The 23,231-nt window shown below is 52.2% G+C and overlaps 1 protein-coding gene across 1 annotated transcript; it reads right to left on the bottom strand.

Moving 5' to 3' along the window:
• Positions 1–578: 578 nt before the first annotated feature.
• Positions 579–22,612, bottom strand: Pik3r5 (phosphoinositide-3-kinase regulatory subunit 5). The gene is made up of 18 exons (XM_059269425.1): positions 22,503–22,612; positions 20,285–20,385; positions 19,360–19,428; positions 18,463–18,601; positions 10,735–10,804; positions 6,726–6,900; positions 6,015–6,168; positions 4,943–5,026; positions 3,996–4,716; positions 3,724–3,886; positions 3,306–3,431; positions 2,710–2,838; positions 2,469–2,562; positions 2,174–2,250; positions 1,897–1,990; positions 1,736–1,818; positions 1,121–1,233; positions 579–1,011 (listed from the first exon to the last, which is right to left on the bottom strand). The coding sequence occupies exons 1-18, from the start codon at positions 22,603–22,605 to the stop codon at positions 870–872; spliced, it is 2,637 nt and encodes an 878-aa protein (XP_059125408.1). The 5' UTR covers positions 22,606–22,612; the 3' UTR covers positions 579–869.
• Positions 22,613–23,231: the final 619 nt, after the last annotated feature.

Raw genomic sequence — 23,231 nt, 5'->3', positions numbered from 1 at the left:
GGGAAGTGGAGGAGGACTCGTACCTAGGTGGCCCTTCCTGACTGCTGCTTAGCTCGCATGGGCTCTGCCTCATCCGTAGGTGGGGAAAGGTCAAACAAGGATGACCTTGAAGCAATGACAGTACTCAAGGGCAAAAGCAGGCATCAGCCGCAGAGGGCCAGAGGCCGGTCTTTCCGGGCAGCTGCTGGGAGCCAGGCCCTGGGCAAGGTTCTTCAGGGGCACTCCCTCTGAGGACTTAGTTCCCTTTTACTTAAGTACTGAGGAAATGGAGGATCAAAGAAACATCAACTTCCTCTGCTCGCTTGGCTAGAAAGGAACCAAGTTTGTCCTGTCTCCCCAGCATCTGAGACCCAGAAAGGGGCTCAGAAGAGAAACCGTACCAGGTCCTAGCAATGGACCAAATATTAGTGCTGTTTTTCAAGGGATCCAGGGAACTTCAGAGAGAAAGCGTGCATGTTGTAATATGGGTGGGTAGGATAAAGAGATGGTATCTGAGGCCAGGAAAGAAGGTCTCACCCGGCTTTCTCTGATCTATGCCTCAGAGAGACTGACCTCTAGACAAACCAAAGACAGGAAAGGAGGCCTAAAACCACAGTCAAGACTCAGACCTTTCTTCAGGGTCACTCACCCATCCCTCCCTCTGCTCCGAGGAATGTACAAAGCCAGGCCCTTCTCTCTCTAATGCCTGTTTCCGCCTCAGATCTCCGAGGTTCCAGATACCATTGGCCGCACGTCCCCGGTCCATGGCTGGGCCTACAGAGGGATCCTGATACAGCCCACGACAATTAGGTTCTCCACAGAGAGCAGCTGCCCTGGAGAGTGGTCCAGGAGAACCTGGGCGCTTTCCTGTCCAGCCTGGTCCCTCAGCACTAGGGCAGAGCTCCACTGAACGTCATGATGGGGAGGCAGAGAAGGGAACACAGGTCAGGAGCAGCCTGTGCTGGCTGGCTGAAGGACCTCTGGGGTGGCAGGCTGCTCTTCTCTGGCTTGTAGCAGGGCGACACTTCACACCTACAAGGCAGGGCAGGCAAAGAACAGGGCTCTGCAGACCTTGGATGGGAGAGAAGAAACACCCTTCCCTGGGACCACCTTGGTTAGCAGAGCCGGCCTCCATTCTCACCTGACCACGCTCTGTAGGATCTTCCTCTCATCCTGGTCCAGACACACAGCAAAGGGGCAGCTGCTGGAGCCGATGATCTGCACCTTGTCCACTTTGATGTGGGATGTACTGATCTGGAAGGGAAGCCCTGGTCAGGCACTGGAGCCCTGGCTATACCTTTGCCAGCCCTGAGCACTTCCTTTCCCTAGAAGTGCCCAGAAGAACTGGGGGTGGGGGTGGGAGTGGGGGACAGGACTGCCTGGCAGCTCTTGAGAGCTGACCATCAGGCAAGACTGCCTCCTCCCCAGTCTCCGCCTCTAACTGAGTCTGGAGGAATCAGTGCACTGCCCTCTCCCACCCGGAGACCCCAGAGTTCCCTGATGTGGCGCCCACACTGGCTCAGACTTGGTGACCCTGAACGACCGCCATACAACCACACGACCTTTTCATCTATATGCCTCCTCCACGTTCCACGCTGTGTACACCCCCAACGGTGCACCACCCACATGTGCCTCTCCTTTCCCAGCAACCCCTTCTCAGTCCATCTCACACACACATAACACTTAGTCACCTTCACGTGCAAGCCCCACCCCACTCCCGCCAGGGCTGTGGGTGGGAGGTGAGAAGAGCCCTTACCTGGTTAAAGCCTTTTTTGGACCTTGGGTTCTGCCTTTTCAGCACCTCTGTCAGGGTTAGCGTCAGCATCTCCATGCTGGAGTCTGAAGGTCAAGGGTGGCTCAGGCCAGGCTCCAGACCTCCCAGCCACACCGCCCAGCCATCCTCTCCAGCCTGCTCACCTAGCTCCTCCGGCTTCTGGCAGGCCTTGTTGAGGTTAACAGAGGTACAGACCTTCTCTAGGTTACTCCAGCGGCTTCGGCCACTGATGGCTCCCTGGAAGGCAGCATGGCCAGACCCTTCAGCCCGGAGCCTGATGCCTTGGGAGGGTCTGGATGCTAATGGGCCACCTTTTGGTACCAAGGGAAGTCTGGGGTCTACGAGAGGGCCTGAGAACACCTGAGGCACCTCTGGGGCCAAGCTCTGGGGAGGAAGGAACCCGGCACAGGCCTCGCTTACCTTACTGTAAATAATCTGTAGTGTGAGAGGGACGGCTTCCCGGTCATCATCAATGCCCAGCCGCTTGCTGCCCGGACCTGTGCCACACAGACACCCTTCACTCCTTCTCCCTTCCAATGCCCCCACTTCCCTGGGTACCCTCTCCCTCTGACCTAGACTCTTCAGGGCCCCGGCTCCCCAGGGCCAGGATTCTCCTTTTGCTCCCTACTCCTCCCTCCCTTTAGCCCTTCCCCTGCTCTCCCCTCACAGGACCCCACCTCCTAACCATCTCTGTAAGGGTTCCCACAGTGCCCACCTGATGCCTTGATAGCACGCGTGGCCGCTGAGTGGCCCAGTTCCAGAGACTGAATGAAGATTTCCGTAGTCTTCTCTCCGGTGACGAACGTCAGCTGGAAGGGGCAGGAACGGCGCACGTCTATCAGTGTGGACCCCCTGGGCTAGCACAGGGGCTTCCAGGGGTGAGGGCGGGGTGCTGCAGGCCCAGATGGCCCCATGGCTACCGGGGAGTCTGGGAGAAACAGGACGGCACGCCTCACCTCTGTCTGATAGACCTGCAGCAACACGGGCCGGGCCGCAAAGCGGCAATAGTAGAGCAACATGTCGGCCAGGATGGGCAGCTGGGTGGCCGAGCCCTCCAGGGGCCGAGGGTCTGCCTTCAGGGACTGCTGTGGTAGATGGGACAGCCAAGCCAGGTGGGGGACATGGCAGAGTGAAGAAGCCGTCGGAGGAAGGGAGGTAAGGACACACACACACACGCAGACAGAGAGAACAAGAGGGAGAGAGAATGAGCGGGAACCTGGACGGAGTATTGGGCAGGGAGCCCAGGGCAGCCTCGGTGCCCACCTTGCCTGGCACACAGGCCTCCCGGGAAACAAGCCAACAGGGACGAAAGGGAGCTGACCCCTAAATTCCTTTGTGCCCTTCTGAGGATCTGCCCCCTTTACCACGGTGGCCCCAGCTCTTGTCCCTAACACCCCTGGGTTCAGCTTCCATTCTGCTATTTACATATCCTCCCTCTTCCTTTCCAAGCCAGCCCTCGCCCTCCATGGATCTCCCCGCAGCCAGAATCTTCAGTGAGGCTGAGTGACAGCAGCCAGTGGCCTCTGACCCCCCTACCACAGAGTCTACCTACCTGGCAAAGGACTTCGGGGGGCAGGTACATGAGGCCCAACACATTGCGTTCGTACCAGGGGTCAAGCACACCGAGGTAGTGAGAGATGTCATTGGTACTGTCCTCCCACGGGGCCATGCCTAGCTCCTGGGGTAAGGGACGAGAGTTATCCCCAGCCACACAGAAGGCCAGCCCATCATAGCTATGGAGCACAGGGTTACATCTGTAACCCCAAGAGAATTACGATGAGATTCCATCTCTGTCATACAGCAGAATGTCACACCCAAGTGCAGGGCAGACACCTGGAAACAAGGGCCAGGCAGGTGGAAGAGCTCGCAGACACAGGGGGTCATTGGGGATGATTTTTCAACCAGTACCTGGAACCGGTTCTTGTCTACACCACTTTCCCATCCCATCTGGCCCAAGGTTGGGGACGTACTGCAGGGCTGTGGTGCCTCAAGGGGTCTGCTGGGAGCGGAGATGTCTGGCTCAGAGAGGACGGGCGGGCACCGGAGCTGGTTCCGTGGCTTCGCTTCACAGGCACGTAGAAGAACTGAAGCTTGAAGAACCGTGTGAGGAGCGGGTGACTGTTCTCCAGTCTCCTGGTGAGGACACGGTGAGAGGTGAACCCACGGTGACTCCAGGACTCTGGGTAGGCACCACAATAATGCTGCCTAAGGCAGAGCCGTGGCACCCTGTTCCCATCTTTACCTGAGCTTGCTGTATGCCCGGGCCACCTTCCCGGAAATTCGATCAGAGCCGAACACCACAACCCGTAGTGTGGAAGCCTTGGGGTCCTCATCCCCACTGAGGAAGGGGCGGCGGCGGTGGCGCTGGTGGTGTGAGGGTGGGGCCAGAAGCCAGCTGGGTATTTGGGTGCTGAGCTTGGGCTGGGGTAGGGAGCGTGAGCGCTGAGCCCTGGAGGGGAACTGGGCTGGACAATCCAAGGGGCTACAGAGGCTCCCTGCCCGCCGCAGGGGCAGGGTTGGGTCTGAGCTGCCCTCCAGGCTCCGAGAGTCCCTCCGCAGGACCAGCTGGCTGGTGCTCTTCAAGAGTTTATAGATCCTGTTGAACTTATGCCCAGGCCTGCGGTGACCCTGGCGTTGCCGGCTACCGGGCTTCTTGGGCCACTCTGGGGAGCTTTCCTCACTGTCCTCCACATAGCCACTGTCCACGCCATCCGAGAGGCCTGAGACGAAGGTGGTCAGAACCTGGCGGGACAGCACTGGCCCCGAGGCCTGAGAGGAGGTAAGCAACAGAGTAGAGTCGTGAGACACCAGAGAGCTGGTAGAGAGGAGCGAGTCTCTTTCAGCACAATGCCTGTCCATCTCCAAGTCCTCCTCTTCCTCCTCCTCTTCCTCCTCTTCATCATCTCCCAGGATCCCTGGCTGCAGCAGTTCCTGTTCCTTGAGAAGGACTTCCTGTAGGATGTCTACCGGGAGACAAAAACAGTGTTTGGGCTGGTGTCCTCTGAACCCTTGCGGAGAGTGATGGGCTCTGGAAGGGCAGGAGGTGTTCGGTCCAGGGCTAGAGGGCCCCCCACCCACTAGGCTTCTGGCCTGTGTAGTGAAAGAGCCCAGAGGATCGTGAAGCATTCACAGGATCAGACAGACAGCGGGCAGTCTGGGTCCAGCGCCCTGACTCCGGCTGTCCCTTACCGAAACTGTCCTGGTTCCAGCTGTATGTGTAGCACCTGGCGACGGGGATGGGGATGGTGTGGAGTTTCCCAGGTTTTGCAGTGTCTGTAAGAGCAGAGAGGACAGGAAGAGGGGACTGGGAGGGGGCCCTGAAGAATGGCCAGCCCAGTGCCCTGGCCTAATAGAAGAGGCCAGAGTGGGAACAGTAGAGACAAGAGGCCACAGAGCTGGATGGGCTGAGGCGGAATGAATGCTGGGATACCTGACTCTCAGCTACAGGGCCTTTCTTTAAAGTGCTATGTAGATGGCAGGCCTTTTCCCAGCTATGTGGGCGTGGACAGGTCACAGGCTCTGAGCCTCTTTTTACTGTCAGTACAGGAAAAGATCAGAAACACTTTAAAAGGTTTGTTTGCATGGCTTCTGTTTGGTTTTTGGTTTTTTCAAGACAATGCTTCTTTGTGTAGCCCTGGCTGTCCTGGAACTCGCGCTGTAGACCAGGCTGGCCTCGAACTCTCGGAGATCTGCCTGCCTCTGCCTCCCAAGTGCTGGGATTAAAGGTGTGCGCCACCACCGCCCGGCTCGCATGTTTGTGTTGAGACAAGGTCTCACTATAGGACTGGCCTCAGACCCATAAACTCCCTGTCTTAGTTCTCCCAAGTACTGAGATTCCCAGGTGTGTGGCACCATGCCAGGCTCCTTAAAAGGCTGTGTGGGGAACATGGTACCCTGAAGCCAACTGATGCTCAGAATCTGTGCCACCTGACTCTGTGGTAGGAGTGGCCGGAACTTCTCTAACTTTCTTGAGAGCAAGATGTGACCATGATGTAGGTGGGCCCAGGGACGCATGCGGACGTAAAGAGAGCATTCCGATGCCCTCAGCGAGTTCCTTTCCTCTTGCTAACACAATGGCAACCCAGCCTTGCAGCTGCCCACAGGAGCTCTGCCCGGGGACTTGAGGAGCACCCAGATGCTCAGGAACCTAGCCACTGCAAGGCTCTGCGGGGCAGAGTGGCCAGGCCTGCTGGCGTGCACACACTGGGCACCAGAATAGATGATGAAGAAGTGGGGAGCACTGTTGTCCCCCAGCCCTCACCTAAGATGCCAGGGAAGCCAGCTTTTTCTCCCACTGCCTTCAGCTGGGTCCGGAGCCACCGTCGGGCCTCTGCTGCATCCCCAATGCCAGATGCCAGCTCCTGGGCTTCGGCAGTCTCGGTGAAGATGTCCTCGAGCTCTTCTAGCGTCTTGGACTACAGGTGCAGGAGGAGACAGGTGTGGTCCTGGCCCATGGCCAGGATGCCACCTGCCTCTCCCAGTTCCCAGTACCTGACCGAGGGCTGTAGTGAGCATGCTACCCCCAGCCTCTTCACCCTCCTGGTGCTTGAGTGGCTAAGGAGCTGAGCTCCCCTTATCCCACTGCCCTCCTACCTTCATTTTAAGAAGTCGGGGGCAGGGGGGAGCCCAGAGAGAGCACTAACAGAGTGGGAAGGATTTCACATCCCTCATGGACACAAGAGTGGTGAAGGGTTGTCCACACAATACAGCTAACTGGTCACAGAGCCAAGAAAAGAAACCAGATCTTTGTCCAAGTCTCATCCCCTTTTCCATGGCATGGTGCCTTCTTCTGGGACACTAGGCACCAACACCCAGCCCAGTGCCCGAGGCATGGCCAGGTTCTGGACCGGACCCAGCAGTGCACTAGGGCCAGCCCTGTAACCACTGTGTAGCAATGCCACTTGGGGCTACGGAGGTAGCATATCTCCACAGCAAAATGCTTCTTCGTGGACCCAGGTTCCCTGGTCCTTACCTGCAGCTTGCGGTGCAGGCTAGGAAGGTCACAGTGGGCCCCAAAGGTGGCCTGGAAGGCGTGCAGGAGCAGGGTGGTGTAGGCACCATGTGGTGACTGTCCGGGTGCGCTCAGCTTGTCTGCCACAGCAAGGAATTCAGCCTGGACCTCAACCGGGTTCAGCAACAGCACAGTGCTGGGGACACAGAGGACAGGCCACGGTGCTGCTGCGTCCTCTGTGCCTGGGGGGCTCAATTCCCTATGGGACTCCTCACAGGCCAGCAGAACTAGGCAAGTGAGAGCAGCTGCCTGGAAGGGGCTAGGGGCGATGGGTGTCCATTTCCGTGGGGAACGCTTATGATTGTGCTGGAGCGTTTTGCAGGTGGAGCTTTCAGAGACTTTCAAAGTCTCTTTCAGAACTGAACTTGAGGGGCTGGAGAAAAGGCTTAGCAGTTAGTCACGGATACTGCTCCTGCAGAGAACCCACGTTCCCAGCACCCACCTGTCAGCTCACAACCATCTGTAACCAAGCTCCAGGGGACTGGACACTTCTAACCTCTGCAGACACTTGTACTCACATACCTATACTCCCCTCAACACACACACACACACACACACACACACACACACACACACACAAATAATTAAAAAATAAATATTTTTCTTAAACTGAACTTGAAGAGCTGGGGATGTAGCTCAGTTAATAAGAGTAATTACCTAGCATGCACAAAGCCCTGGGTTCGATCCCTACATAAACTTGGTTAAACTTGGTGTTGTGGTGCATGACTATAACCCCAGCACTTGTGAGGGCAAGTCAAGAGGGTTAGAGTTCAAGGTCAACCTTATCTACGTATCAGTTTCTAGGCTAGCCTGTAATACAAGAGATTCTTCAAAACAAAACAAACAAAAAAACAAAACAAAACAAAAAAACAACCTGAATTTACTTTTAAACCTAAGTTTCACCTTAAATTTGATTTTAAGACAGGCTCATGCTATATATTCCAGTCTGCCCATGATTCTCTGCCCTTAGCTTACTGTCTGCCTTGATTTTTACATAGTCATTTATTCCTCTGGGAAATCTGAATGGATGTGAGTTATTCACAAAAGGTTGAGTACTAGTCGAGGTGATTTGAAGTCCAGTGACCATTTTTCGGGGGAGAGAGAGCAGGCCTGCCGTGGATGTTCTTTATTGTGGCCTGGGTGACATCTGCCCAGAGGAAAAGGTGTCCAGTCAGCCCTGCCTCCAAATCCTCCACTCCTGGGGACATCTTTCGAAACTAGCCCAGAAGGACCAGGCTTCTAGTTTGGGGCTGGGAGAGGTAAGTGCTGGGCCACCTCTCCCTCCCAGCCAGCAGGTCACTTGGGGCCCTTGTGGTGTCAATGTTCAAATGTCTTCGTTATGGAAACTTTCAAACACATTCAAATATTAAGAGAATCATGGAGCCTGGGGTGCGTCACAGAGGCCTTTCTCATTTCTCTGTGGGTTTCAGAACCTCAGAACGTTAACCCACAAGGGCTGTAGCAGAAATGGTCTGAACCTACTCTCACACTCACAATACCACACTGCATCAAACTCCAGGGCGGAGAGGCACCAGGGAGGCAGGGTTCCCAGCAGGCTCTAGAGGTGTCTGCCGTGGAGGGGGGCAGGGCGAGGTCAGAGCAAAAAGACAGACCGACAGTCCCCATCCATCAGAGACACTGGTTTTGGTTTTGTGTTTTTAATTCTCTACTCAGAATTAAAAAGAGGCAGGCTCTATGAACAGTGTCCGGCTGAGGCCCTGCTGAGCACGTGGTCACCCCTTCCTACCACAGGTATGTGCTGAACCCCACTGTGTGCAGGACAAGGACAGTTGTGCCCCTGCCCTGTCCGGCTTGACTTCTCCGCTAACGATCTTGTCATTGGTCTCAATTAACAGACAATGAGCATGAGAACATTTTCGAACCCTCAGCTTTCCTGGTAACTCTGGTGCTTCAGTTGCCTTACTGGAGAAGGAAGGCCGTTTCGGACAGGGTTAATATGAGCCTTAAATGAATCCAAATCAATAAGGGTGCTCAGAACAGTGCTGAGGCCCCAGAGAGAGATGGCTCAGCAGTTAAGAGCACTGACAGCCCTTCCAGAGACCCAGGTTCGATTCCCAGCACCCACATGGTAGCTAATGACCATCTGTAGTTCCAGTCCTAGGGGATCTGATACCCTCCTCTGACCTCTGCAGGTCCCAGCTACTCACATGGGGCACAGACATACATGCAGGCAGAACACCCATACACATAGAATAAAAACAAAACTTTTAATTTAATAAGAGGATAATGCTCAGAGTTGCAGTGAATAATGAAAGGTATCGGTGGCTATTACTAGTCCACCCTTTCAGGTCTCTGGAAATACCTTATTTACCTTCTCAACTACTGCACACAGTCCTCCTTACTCAAGGTCTCAGTTGCCTGCGGTCAACCATGCTCCAAATATATACAATGAAAAATTCCAGAAACAAACAGTTCCTAAGTTTAAACCGCAGGCAGTCCAGTTCCACTCACCAGAGACCCGGGCCTTCCTTTTGTCTGGCATATCCACCCTATACAAGGCCTGTCCATTAATCTGTAAGTAGTCTCAATGACCAGATGAGCCACCCAGGCACCTCAGGGTTGTGAGCTTATTTTTCTTAATAATTTTTACCAAGGCACACGCTGGCATTTTGGATATACCAAAGAGACACTGAAAGTTCTTGTAAGTGAAAGATCTTGGTATGTAGAGGGTTTGACACTATCCATGCTACAGGCACCTACAGTGTGGTTACCAGGACCGGATCCACTGCAGAGAAGGGATGAACTGCCCAGACTTTCTTTTCTGTTTCTCAGCATCTGCCACGGGCTTTTTTGTTGGCTCGTTTTTAACTTAGAAGTGTTTCACGTGCCTAGAGCAGTGTGTGCTCAGTAGTGTGATGTGTGTGTCTGAGAGAGAGAGACAGACAGACAGACAGAGACAGAGACAGAGAGGGAGACAGAGAGACAGAGACAGAGAGAGACACAGAGAGACACAGAGAGAGAGACAGAGATAGAGACAGAGAGAGAGGTCGAGCCCGGGTCCTTGGGTTTCTGGCACGTCAGGATGAGGCAGCATTCACAAACTTGGAGACCACGGGCCGGTCCTCAGCATGGGTCCATTCTCTAGTATTTCCCAACTGCAGACCCCAAAGGGTCAGGTGTGATAACTCATGCCAGAAATCTCAGCACTCAGCAAACTGAGGCAGAGAATTGATACAAATTGCAGGTCAGATGGGGCTACATACTAAGCTCTAGGCTAGTGTGAGCTACAGAGTAAGACCCTGTCTCAAAAGTAATTCAAAACCAACACACACACATACAGACATACACACACAGACACACACACACACAGACACACACACACAGACACACACACACACACACACACACACACACACACACACACATACACACACACACTACAGCCAAGGACTCAGAGGTGGAGATAACATCAGCATGTGGAGTTCCAGTCAGATCTTGTTATTTAAATGGGATAGAGACTCAGCGACTCACTAACTGTGTGATCTTGGGGAAATTACTTGACCTCTCTGACCTCCAGTCTCTTCACCTGAAAATTAGAGATGAAGAGTGTAATGTGTGCTGGCTCGCTTTTAGAATCTGAAGGAAGGGGACTGGAGAGATGGCTCAGTGGTGAAGGGCACTGGCTGCTTTTCCAGAGGTTGCAGGTTCGATTCCCACCCGTAGGGCAGCTTATGACCATCTGTAACTCCAGTCCCAGGAGATCTGATACCTTCTTCTGGCCTCTATGGGCACAGACATACGTGCAGACAAAACACTCATTAAAAATAAATTAATCTGAAGGAAGACCGAAGGCGGGATAATGGAACTCAAGCACAAAATGCCACCATAGCCAGCGGTTTCCGGGTTCCTCCTTGGTTGGTGACTGGAATGGGCAGTAATGGTTGAGTGCTGATGCAGGGGGGTGGAAAGGGTAGAAGGTCCTGCTTCTCCCTCCCCCAAGAACACTCACACAGTGGAACTTCGGTGGCTCCTGATGGGCAGGCCCTGCTCAGCCCTCACCAGCCGCTGGTAGGAGATCCCTGTGGACCAACAAACAGAGGAGAGGATAGGTGGGCTTAGGTCCCAGGCAGTCCTCCCGGGCCACAATCCTCCCGGGCCTCCCTCCAAGCCAGGTTCTGGACAGTCGAGCTGGGAGTGCCCATGAGGCTTCGGGGGAAAGCTGCAGAAGTCAGCTGTCCTTGGGCAAGTGCTTTGCTTTTGTGGACCAGTCACTCTTCCCCTGCAACATACCACCCTGTGACCTCAGCCTTCACACCAAAGCCATCCTGAGTCTCTCTGGCTGCCCTCTGTCCCTTCTTGACCACTTTGTCCAGGCCCCGTCCCCAGAATTGGGGACAGGTAGCAGGGGAGAAATGGATGTTAGAGCCCTCATGTTAGAGCTCCTCCACCTGGCCTTGGGCAGACAGTCATTTGACCCTGGCCCTTAGTTCCTCCTGAAGGGACAGCTGGGGGGGGGGGCACACCTCTGGGGCTGCTCATAGCTGAGTCCCAGACCCACTTAGATGCACCAGCGTGGCTTTCCTGGGAGGGAGAACTTCATGGAAGGGAGAACTCGGGCCCAGGAGGCTATCAAGTAGTTCCTAGACCCTTGCATAATGTCACCCAGGCCTGGTGTCTTCCCGCAGTGGGGGAGGATGTGTGTGCCAGGCACTCATCAGCCTCAGATTAGCCAGGCAGCTCCCTTCTGCCCTCCTCTTCTCTGCCTGGCTTCCCACACCCCCTCGGGGACCTGAGTCTTGCCTAGTGCCCGCTTTTTCTGAAGCTCAGTCCCCATCACAGCCTGCCTCCTTTCCTCCCCTGTGACTTCAAACACCCTAAAAGGAAACAACATCCAGAAATAGTCACAAGGAAGTCCTTGTTGGGGATAGGGCACCCCTGGCTGGGACTGAGTTGAGGAGCAGGAGGGGATTCCCCTTGGATGCAGGAAAGCCAAGAGAGCTATAAACAAACACAAAGGCTATGAATTTTGTTTAGTAAGTGACAGGAAATCACCAATCCGTGTTCTGAGAACCTGGGGCCTAACTGCTTTAACTGTTGGCCTTTTGTGTGATGTTTGGTTTCTGTAATTGTCACAAACGCGAAGGATAGGTCTACTTTGCTAAAGGCATCCTTAAAACTGGCTTTTACTCATTCCTTAGAGTCTAAGGATTCGGGTTGCCATCTAGTGGCCATTCACATACATTGCAAACGTAAATTCAAGCCCGCTACACCTTATGCCACACACAGCATAGACCAACGTTATTCTAGACTGCTGTACACACAGGCGAACAAACAAGCAAATCTTCTGTTGCCTTTATTCCCTTTTAGTGTGTGTGTGTGTGTGTGTGTGTGTGTGTGTGTGTGTGTGTGTGTGTGTGTGTTGCTGGGTAGGGTGTGCTAGGCAAGCACCCACCCTCCCTAGCTCTATCTAATGTTTTTATTGTGGGTGTGAGCGTGTTTGCATGTGTATGTGTACATGTGTGTGGATGTTCATGGGCCTGTATGTGTGTATGAATGTGCATGCAATGTATGTGTGTGCTTGTGGGGGCCAGAGGTTGGCATAGGGTGTCTTTCCTGATTGCTCTCCACCTTATAAACAGAGACAGGGTCTCTCACTTGAACCCAGAGCTTGCTGGTTCTGCTATCTAGCCAGCCAGCTTGCCTTGGATTTGCCTTTCATGCACTGGGATTACAGATAGGCTGTCAATCCCGCCCAGAAGTCACATGGTGCTGGGAGGCAGAACTCTGGTGTAACAGCTGAATGGTAAGTGCTTTGCCCATGGAGCAACAGCCCATCAATGCTTTGTAAATGAGCAGTCCACTCCCCAGGGGCTTCTCATCTTCACTCCTGGTCCTGCCTCTGTTGACCTAGGATGGACAGCCAGTCACACCCCAAGCCATGAAGTCCCTGTCCCTGAATATAAGTTCCCCCCAAATGCCAGGCTGTGGACTTCTGAGCTCACTGCACCCCGGGCCAGGTGTTTGCCCTGGTGCCAAGCCCAACCGCCCCGCCTCTTCCTTGTATATGTGTCTTTGGACTATCGGGTATTGTTAGCAGCTGCAGACCCTGTACTCACTCTTCTGTGACATTAATGGGAGACTACTCTGTCATACTACTTCTCTATGCCCATGTTATGGGTATTTCCATCACCTCATCTTGGGCCTGTGGCACAGTCAGAGCAGGGGCTGCTCTCCATGTACTTCCCTGCTTTATTCTGCACCAGTAGGGGAACATTTGGGAAGACACTGGAACCTCCTAGCACACGCTGAGCCAGAGAAAGCCGTGTTCTGAGCTAATGACGCGTCAGAATAGTCAAGACACCCACAGTTCCAAGTAGAAACACAACCATTTGATAAAACTCCCAACCCCACCCTGAAGACATCCCTCAGTGTCCTCTGACCTCTCTCGGTGACGGACTCTGTTGCTTATCATGAGGTGAGGGGTTTACGGGGATGCACTGGTAGGCTAGGGCCTGAGCTGGGAACATACTAGAATAGAGCAACACAGGACGAGAGACTTCATCCTATTCAGGAAAATCCCCCACAGGGGCAGAGTGCTGACATGAAGACAGGCACAGCTGGGTCTTCCAGGCACAGGGTCCACCTGTCTTGGTAGGAATGAGGTGTCAAGAAAATGGCAGAGGACTTCCCCATGACTTTTGGCAGTAAGTAGATGTAGGTTCCCATGTGGAGCACTTGTCAGTGCGTGAGCATGGACAAGCTGCTTGCTGACTAGTTCCTGTTTCGTCATCCCAACAATGAGTATACCAGTGACTACACCAAGAGCTGTTCTGAGGATACATGGGATGGCACTCGCCATGTTGAATACACTGTGAGCACACAGTAATGACATCTCGGTCATGATCAACAGCAGAAGAAGTCCTGCTTTGACGGGAAGACTCAGAGGTTAGGCGACCTGTCCAGAGTCATTAGCCAGTATGCACCGAAACAGAGGTCCTTGTCACACTGAGGCCCGTGTTCCTTCTGTCACACTTGACTGTGTAGCCTGGACAGGGGAAGTGAATTTCTCACTTACGTACATGTTGGGAGTGTCACATCATCTCCTCACCCAATAGGACTGTATGTGGCCTGGTGAGACAATCCCTGAGGTGTGTACGCTTTGAAAATTGCTGAATGCCTCATACGGAAAGGGCCGGTGTCACCAGCCAGGACTCCAGATCAGTCCTTGGCAGGCACGTATCATATTCTGCGTCACCGCATGAGCAAGGAGTCAACTCCCAATAAACACATAGGCTAAAGCCCCAAAGGGCTGTGCTGCAGGGTTGACGCCATGGGAGTGGAGTCAAGAAAAAATAGGAAGTCCTGCTTTGATAACTACCCGCTTCCTCCATACATATGGAGACTACTAGCTGCTGTCTCCATAGCAACTGAGTCTCTGAGACGTAACTGGGGAAGGGCCTAGCTCCCTAGGTCCCTTGTTATCTCTCTTTTGACCTTGACAGGACCTGACTCTGAAGGTATCAGCATCTGGATGTTTACTGTCCCTTGCGTGATGAAATCAATGAAAGCAGCACTTCACAGACTGCCCTGAGAGACAGGCAGTGCTGTGTGCCCATTGTTCAGATGGGGAAACTGAGGCTTACATAAGCTCCACATCTTGCCAAAGGGCCTAGCAGCTAGTGAAGAGCAGACTCCAAGCCAGGATTTGGAATCATAGAGGTCTGGTACCAAGAGACCACGGAGATATTGGCCTCTCCTTCAGGGGCTCAAGCCCCCTGGCCTCTCTATCCCTCTATTCCTCCTACTGCCTCCCTTGGCCAGGCCTACTGAGCATGGGAGGGGTTGTGCAGAAATAAGCACCATCAAAAACCACACTAAGACATTCTCTAATAAGCCTGCCTCCAGGTCATGTGGAAGAAGGTAACTTTGTTTAACCCACCACTTGCTAGGAACAAGGGCTGGCTTCTGTAAAAGTAGAGGTTACCTTGCAGAGAGAGAAAACTCACAAGTGTTGTTTGTTTGTTTGTTTGGTTGGTTGGTTTTATTTGGTTTGGTTTTTCAAGACAGGGTTTCTCCGTGTAGCTCTGGCTGCCCTGGAACTCACTCTGTAGACCAGGCTGGCCTCGAACTCACAGAGATCCTCCTGCCTCTACTTCTCAAGTGCTGGCATCAATAGCACGCACCACCAAACCTGGATACTCTCCTGCCTTTTCTGAAGATGGCTCTACTATCTTGCTCTTGGCTCAGCAGCAAATGGACTCTAACTTCCATACAGGCTCAGTCTATATCTGTGGGAGCTTTTGAGCTGTTCAGAAATGATTCTCAGGAGAGGCCATAGCTTCCTATTTCAGTTCCGCTTGCCCTCCACAGAGGAATGGGCAGTTCTGTGAGAGTTTCCTGCTCCCGGCATCTGACTTCTTCCAGGTCCTTAGTGTGTGTGTATCTGAGACTTCTCATAGTCTGGGGAAAATACCAAGGACTCTCAGCAATGAGTGGCCGCTTCCGGGTCCCCCTGCTTTGAAGCAAAGGGCCCATCCTCCATTTCCATCACCAAGGGCTCCTCTGCCTGGCCCTTGACTCCCAAGCTTAGCACCCTTTTATCCCAGGGTCATGGCCTCTCCTTCACCTGCCTCTCCACATCTGTTTGCTGGGCAGATGAGAGTGCAGGTGCTCTGGGAGGCCAGAAGAGGGCGATAGATCCCCTGGAATTGGAGTTGAGGTGGCTGTGAGCTGCCCAATAGGAGTTCTGAGAACTAAATTCAGATCCCCTGCAAGAGCAGTATTTGCTGGTATTTGCTGAGCCATCTCTCCAGCCCCCATCTTAGAAAATTGAATAGTATTCTACCAAGTGACTCTGCTACCATATACTGAACCCTGGTCATTCTTCAGGATTTTGCATTGGCTGGCGATTAGGAAGAACACATTTAATGAATGGACATCCTTTCTGCTAAATCTTTGCACAGCCATGCTTATTCTTCTCGATTGAGTCCCAGGAATGGAACAGCAGCACGAAAGGGTGATACCGGAGCTGAACTAGATCTCTTTCCCCTCACTATTGCTAATTATTACAGTCTGGCGGTCTGGAAGGGGGAAACATGCCCCTCTAATTCTGCATCTGCTTCATTCCTAGTGTGTATGCATTGCTCAGCCACTCAGGGGTCTTTTTGATGATAAGAATCATGTCCTTGTTTATATTTTCACTGGTGTGTCTGCCAGTTTTTTTTTTTTTCGTTTTGTTTTTTCGAGACAGGGTTTCTCTGTGTAGCTTTGCGCCTTTCCTGGATCTCGCTCTGTAGACCAGGCTGGCCTCGAACTCACAGAGATCCACCTGCCTCTGCCTCCCAAGTGCTAGGACTAAAGGCGTGCGCCACCACCGCCCGGCTGTTTTTTTTTGTTTTGTTTTGGTTTTTTTTTTGTTTTTTTTAACTGACTCCAAAGAACCTTCCTAGGTCTAAAATAAATCCTATCACTATAAATATTTTTTTTTTTACTTGGTCATTCATGTTCCACTCATGAGACCTCACTTCTGTGCTTCCAGATCCCCACGGTTCTCTGTGGATTTGTCTAGTACCGTGTTTGATGGCTCTTTTCCAGTCCAGGTCCATGTACCCTGTTTTTCTTCTGCTATTTTTGTCTTGTTTTCCATGCTTAAATCTTTCACTTATCTGCAAGTTATTTTATGTTTGAGATGGAGCTTCATTTGGATTTTTTTTTTTTTTGAGACATGGTCTCTCTAGGTAACCCTGACTCCTGACTGTCTTGGAACTCATTTTATAGACCAGGCTGGCCTCAAACTCACAGAGGTCCACCTGCCTCTGCATCCAGAGTGCTGGGATTAAAGGTGTGTACCACAAACGCTCTATGGGATTACATATTTTAGGGTAGAATTTTAATTCATTTTAAAAAATGATTCTGACACTTTTATTACTGGCTTCAGGATGTCTCTTTGCCATATCATAGCTCTCCTATATTTAACTTGTTTTTGATATTACCTTCTGTTCTGTTCATCTATTTCCACACCAGTATGTGCTATTTTAATAACTTTAGCATTATTAAAGACCTAGTAATGCAAATACTTCCTTCTCCGTCTTCTCTTTTTTAAATAAACACATAGCAAATGAATAATTAAATGCTTCTGTAGAATGTTTATAATTTCAAATAGGCTTTAGTTGTTCCATTTTAAATAATCCTGTTATTTTGATTTGGTTACATTATTTTCATGATACCTGATGTTACTATGATATTGGTTCAACCCCACAATACATCTCTTCAGCTAACGGTCTTTTAGTAACGGCTGACTCCTCTGTGTAGGTTATTCACATTTCTCATCCTGTATTTTTCAGATTTTGTCTCAGTTGTGTCCCCCCCCCCCTCAACTCCCTCCCTATCTCCCACCCCCTTCTCTCCCTCTCTCATCTCTTTCTTTTTGAAACAGGATCTAACTCTGTAGCTCAGGCTGGCTCTCAAACTTGCAACAGCTCTCCTACTTCTGCCTCCAAAGTCGGGGATGTTTTCCTACTGGGTGGGGTTGGCAAATGGGGAAGCTTAATCTGCTGGTTTTCCTAATGTGGGTTACTCATCCAGGTGATCGTCTCAGACTTGGATAAGCAATTGGGTGTTATAAAATTAAAATGTTACCTCTTCCAGATGAAGAAATATTTCTGGTCTCTTTTTGCATAGGCAAAATGCATATAAGGGAAACCAGAAAGATGCTCAGGTTTGATGGAAATGCTTGTAGCAGTTCATCTGGGCTGTTGCCATATTGAAAATACTTCTGTGGCAATAGTTTCCATACATGGAGGGGTTTTGAATATCAAGAGCGAGTGTTGGTGCTAAGCAAATGTTTTCTGGGTATCTATTGAGATGACTTCCTGGGAATAGAAACGTGGTGAATGGTCTGGTATGGGGCCGTCTCCCAGCAAATCAGACTTGTCTTCTTCTTCTTGCTCTGTCATGGCTTTCTTATGATTCTCATTTTAAAAACAGTGTTTGCAGCGGTCGACATGGCCCAGTAAGAAAGGGTGCTTGCCGCCAAGGCTGATGACCCGAATTCTGTCCCCAGGACCCACATGGTGGAAGAGGAGAACTGACTCCCAGCTGTCCTCTGACCCCATATGCGCAACAAGGCACACATGTGCACCGCCACCCCTACACAAAATAAATAACGGGGCTAAGACAGCAGTCACAATTTCTCAAGAACTCTTACATTTTGTTCCGATTTTATGTATGTGCTGCTGAAGCAAGATAAACTCTTTTTTTTTTTTTTTTCAAATCCTAAATAGGAAAGAACCTGGAAGCGCAAAGTCCTTGTTCACACTGGTCAGGACAGCCATCAGCTCCTCCATTCCCAGCAGCAGGCACTGTCCCTGGGAAAGTCATTCCTGCCACTGCCTATCTGCTCCCAGGGCAAAGAGAACAAAGAAAGGCCTTTTGTCATTATTCTGGAGACTTTTCTGAGTGAGCTGCACAGCCCTGGAGAGCCCCTAGCTGATCAGAACAGAGGTCCAGGAGGCCTGCTCTGGCCTCCCTGAACAATTCCTTCTTCAATCACTTCCCACGTTGACTGTTTTAGCGTGTGCAAGGTCAACCATCTGATGATGGCTAAGCACACCGTGAAGAGGGGACTGTCAGCTCCTTACCAGGGCGTGGGTAAGGATGAGGTGGGCCATATGTGAAGAACTGTTCCAGAAAAGACAGTTGCCTTAGTCATGTGATCCCTGGCTCCCTCGGTCCTCACCTGGAGCCTTGAGCTCAGCATCAATGAAGGTGAGCAGCTCTTGGCAGATGCTGCAGTAGGGAACCGGCCAGGTCAGGAAGCAGTGGTAGGTGCTGGCTGCCTTCAGAAGGAGGTCTGAATCCGGTGGGAAGTGTGGTGTCTAGGATGGAAATGGGACAGTACGAAGTGAGCTAGGCGAGGAAGAGTTCGTTTATGTTCCAGGACAGCTTCTGACCCCTTTCTGGAACATCCCACAAAGGGCACACATTTCCCCAGAGCAGGATGCCCCAGGACAAGATCAGGGAAAACGGAACAACAGATGGACAGGATGATGCCCAGAGTGTCTCTATAGCAACGGGCTCTGTTTTCATCAAAGAAACCACAGTTTTATCCAACCCTTGTGGAAGCCTCTCTGAGAAGCTGTCGGCTCGGAGGTCCCTGCAAATGGTGCCTTGTTATTACTCATTCTGAGGAACCATCCCCAGTGCGTATGCTATTCATATGTAAATATCCTCACGAGAGGCAAATATTCCCACTCTTTGGGTGGACTGAGTTCAATGTACAAGCAGCCATTTGGTTCGCCAGTCTGGTGAAAACCAGGGCTGGTCACAGCAGGTCAAGCTGATCCCTAGGGTGAAAGAGGAGACAGACATAGAACTCTCCCAACGTCATTTCTCATGACCATGCGACGACACAGTTCCTCACGATACCAGTCACCACAGCAACCATCTCTAGTGACTAGCGGCATCTCAGGGTGGAGTTACAGAGGGGTCAGAAGGTCGAACCCCCTTCTCAGGTGTCCTGGCTCCCAACTTTCTCTGTGTATCCTTCGAACTATGAGTCCTGTGGCCCGGATGGAGGCCGCTCCTGCCGCTCCTTCCTGCCCTCCCTCTCAACTCGTGGCCCAGCTGGACTTACACAAAGGACCGTGGAGTAGAAGAGCAGAGCCAGCGGGGCCAGGAGGTCGTAGGTGCCTTTCTCTTGGACCTGTGGAGACGGCAGGGAGGTCAAGGTCTCTCGGGCGCCGTGCAGCTTGTGGGTGGGAGGCATACAGAGCGGCCCCCCTCTCTTCTGTGCCGGACCACCCCCCCCACCCCACCCCACCCCCGCAGACTAACTCAGACATTGCCTTCTCTCTCACAACTATTGCTTGGGCCCTTTCACAAATCCCCCGCCCCCTTGTTGCTCCGTGGCAGTGGGTCCTGCACATGTGAGTTTGGGAGCTGAGCTCTCAGGAGGGGGAGTGACCCTTGAGTTGGTTTGCACCAAGTAAATCTGATACCAGGATGATGACCGTGAATGCTGTAGTAAGTAACGGACTTAAGGGATGGACTTTCTTCTAGGGGTTACCTTTACAACTCGGTCATGCATTTAAAAGAAAAGAAGACGAACAACTTAAAGGAGAATCTTTCATAAAGCAGCCAGAGTCTATTTTGGGGACTCGGTCCACTCTGGAACCTCAGCCCAGCTCAGCATTCATAAAAACTGCACACGGAGCTGTCCGTGGTGGCCTCAGTTTCCCTTCCTTGTCACTGTTGCTGTGGATCCCTCTAGGAAAGGAGCTCAGTAAAGCTCCGCCCCTTCCCTCCCTCCAGTCCAAACCCTGACTTACAACCTACACTTATCCTAAGAAGTAGCTTGAACCCGGGCCTCCGCAGCACCTGCTACATGTTTACACAGGACAGAAAACACCCTTCCTAGAGCGCCTCGGTGCACAAGCGTAGCTGATGGGCTCCCAGGCTGAACAAGCCATCACATGGTCCGGGAGCCTCAGAACTGACCTATGTCTTGACGACACACAGTCAAACCTAGCCGTGATCATCAGTGTCTGGGTCACCCTCACCTCTCGGGTCTTCTGTAGGATCTGTTCCAGGAGGATGAGAAAGTGGCCTGGGTCCCTGCTGACCAGCTCCTGTAAGCTCCAGCAGTTCAGACACAGTCCAGCTAGACAGGGGACAAGTTAGGCTAGTGGTTAGTTTCACTCTCTCTGGCTAACCACAGTCAAAGGCTGCAGAGAAGGGGGTTTATTCTGGAATCCCACTGTGGGAGAACTGTACCTGAATATTTCTTTCTAAAGAGAGTCTTAGAGAAATGCCATCATTAAAAGCCCCTAAGCTCCATCAGGACATAACAAAGCCAGGCCTGGTGGCACAGGCCTGTAACTGCAGTGTTTGGGAACCTGAGGTAGTAGGATCATGAGTTCAGGGGCACCATAGGCTACATAGTTCAGGGCTAGCCTGGGCTATATAGTGAGACATACTGAAAAGCAATAACAATGATGACAGCAAACAAGCCCACAAGACTTAATGACCTGCTTCTTACTCCCGTACCTGCAGGGAGCTCCCTAGCCATGGGGGCTGTTGGTGTGAGCTAGGATCCCTTAGAAGACTCTGCTCCGGCACCTCGGGGTTCTGCAGTGGTCTCACTGTCCCCCTCACCCAGCTTTCCTACAGTGGGTGCCAATTCCTACCAGAGGCAAGGAAGTTGGGCCAGAGGTAGAAACAGCTAGAAGACTAAAGACAGGAGCCATGAGGAGCTGCTCCACCCCAGCCAGACCCAAGAGCAAGACTGTCTACGACAGTCACGGGGCCTCCCGAGACTGCTCGGCAGCGGAGCCCGGGAAAGGGAAGCTCGATTCACTAAGTTGAAAAGCTCCAAGCACTTGTCATCATGACTTCCTCAGACTTTCTTAATGTGTTGGTCTCTGTTTCCCTGAAGTCAGCAAGGGCAAACCCCTAAACATTAAAGAGGGGACCACAGGGATGGGGTTGTATCAGTCGGGGTGGGGAGTGAATGCAGCAGGAGTGGAAGGGACCTGACCTTCATGCAGCTGGGGGTCCATGCCTCCTCAGGCACATGAGTGCCTTCCAAACCCCTGGAAGTGCATCCGTGTACCTATAGATCTTTTTTCTGTTTAAAACTTGCAAAAGGATCGGGGTTGTAGCTCAGTGGTCGAGCACCTGCCTGGAAGGCACGAGACATTAGGCTCAACACCCAGTACTGCAGGAAAAAGAGGGGGAAAACCAACTACAGAAAAAACAGCCTTGCAGAAGTCAGATATTTCCATACTTCTTAATTGAACGATGCCCGCCCCCCACTCTATGTAAACTTTTGCTCCATCAAAACCGGAGAAGGAAGGAAGAAGGAAAAGCATTCTTTACTGACCACCTACTATGTGCTAGTATGGTGCTAGGCCTTTGTACACATTCTCTCTGCCCAGTTTCCCATCTTCTGGTCATGATTATCCCCATTATCCAGGCAAGAAATTGGGGGTCTCACAAGGACAAGTGGAATGTGCAAGGTTGTACAGTCAGTGAGAGTTAATCCAATTTTATCTAACTCCAAAGGACAGAGAATGCTGTCCACAGAGGTGACACTTGAGCTGAGACCAGCATAAGAGCGGGCCAGTTTCCAGGGAAGAGAGCCAGGCAGCAAGCACAAAGGTCCAGAGGCAGGAAGGAAGCAGGCATGCTCAAGAAGCAGGGGCTGTCTGTCTCAGAGCAGGGAGCTACGTGACAGTGTGTAAGGAAACCTTCAGCAGCACAAGGCATGCTCATACCTAGGCTCCAGCCTCCAGGGACACAACCACCTCAGCCTGCAGACACCTTGCAGCCTGGCTGAGATTCTCTCTTTGTTCTATTTAGGGAAGAGCAGAGTGGGGCTGTGGAAAGACTCAGAAACAAGCAAACGGTGTCCAGGGAGAGCTGTCTGAAGCCCCAGCTGCTCTTTTGGAGATAGTGGCTGTGTTTCTAACAGGTTCCATTCTGTGTGTCTACAGATGCTAAGGAAACAAGGCAGTACTAGGAGGAGAAAAGAGGGGAGGGGGAGGGGGAGGAGGAGGAAGGAGGAAGGAGGAAGGAGGGAAGGAGGATTCTGTGAGAGGAAACTGGAGAGCCTCATATGGAGGACTTTAAACAGGGGCTGTGTCCGCCTCCTGCCCAGGCGAGGTTTGGGGACTTGCTCACCTGGCACACGGGGATGGAAGCAGAATCTGCTGGCTGCCACACCTGGCCTCTGAGGCTTCGTCCAGTTCTGGAATGCCTCCCAGTTCCCAGACCTACCTGACCAGGATGCAGAACGGCGTCCAAGGCTCAGTCCATGCAAGCATCGCTCCAGGGCATGCTGGATGCGGTCCTCTGTGCACGTGGTGGCTGCTGGCTGCATCCTGAGTCATTGCCTGCATGAGGGATAGACACCTGTCAGCCTGTTGGACTCCCTTCCTGGAGAACGTCAGGCGAGGTGAGCCCTCCACCCAGCAGGGCAGTAAAAGTGACAGATGCTCACAGCCCACTTGGGAGCTATGGGCTTTTGTGTAAGGAAGCTTCCAGCTGCCTACAGGGAGGGGGCAGCTTCCAGAAGGTTCATCTGTGCAGTAGGAGAGATTATCCCTGTGACAGAAAAGCTTGGAGGTGGAGGAAAAGAGGGTTCTGGGATGGGAACCAAGAGGGACATGGGACATGGGGCATGACTGCTCACCAGGTGGTAGGGAGTATTGCCAAGTACCCAGCAAACGTCCAGAGATGTCCAAAGAATGGCCAAACCTCAGACATCTGGGCAGGGGACCTCCAGGGGGAATCAAAAGCATGTGGGGGTTTTCTTGTGAATTTCCAGACCTGTGTTCCTCTAGTCCTACAGGGTCTTCCTCCACATGCTGGACAACTCAAGACCAGCGCTAGGGCTAGACAAGGGTGGGGTTCTGTCCTCACACATTCCCCCACGCCCATCCCACACACCCTCCTCTCAGAGGCCTAGGTCCTTCCCGCCTTAACCTCCTGTTTGCAGTCCATCCA

Source organism: Peromyscus eremicus, chromosome 8a, assembly GCF_949786415.1.
Source record: "Peromyscus eremicus chromosome 8a, PerEre_H2_v1, whole genome shotgun sequence".
In the NCBI taxonomy this organism is placed as follows: domain Eukaryota; kingdom Metazoa; phylum Chordata; class Mammalia; order Rodentia; family Cricetidae; genus Peromyscus; species Peromyscus eremicus.
Note: the sequence above shows the minus strand (reverse complement) of the source record. Positions and strands in the feature narration are given on the sequence as shown.

Bases quoted from the DNA above. Each gene is read 5' to 3' on its own strand.
- Pik3r5 (XM_059269425.1), bottom strand. From the start codon at position 22,605: ATGCAGCCAGCAGCCACCACGTGCACAGAGGACCGCATCCAGCATGCC. The intron at 6,901-10,734 runs GTGAGTGTTCTT...CTGTGTCCCCAG, and splicing joins AGCCACCGAAGTTCCACTGT to CACTGTGCTGTTGCTGAACC. The intron at 1,991-2,173 runs GTAAGCGAGGCC...GCTGCCTTCCAG, and splicing joins TACAGATTATTTACAGTAAG to GGAGCCATCAGTGGCCGAAG.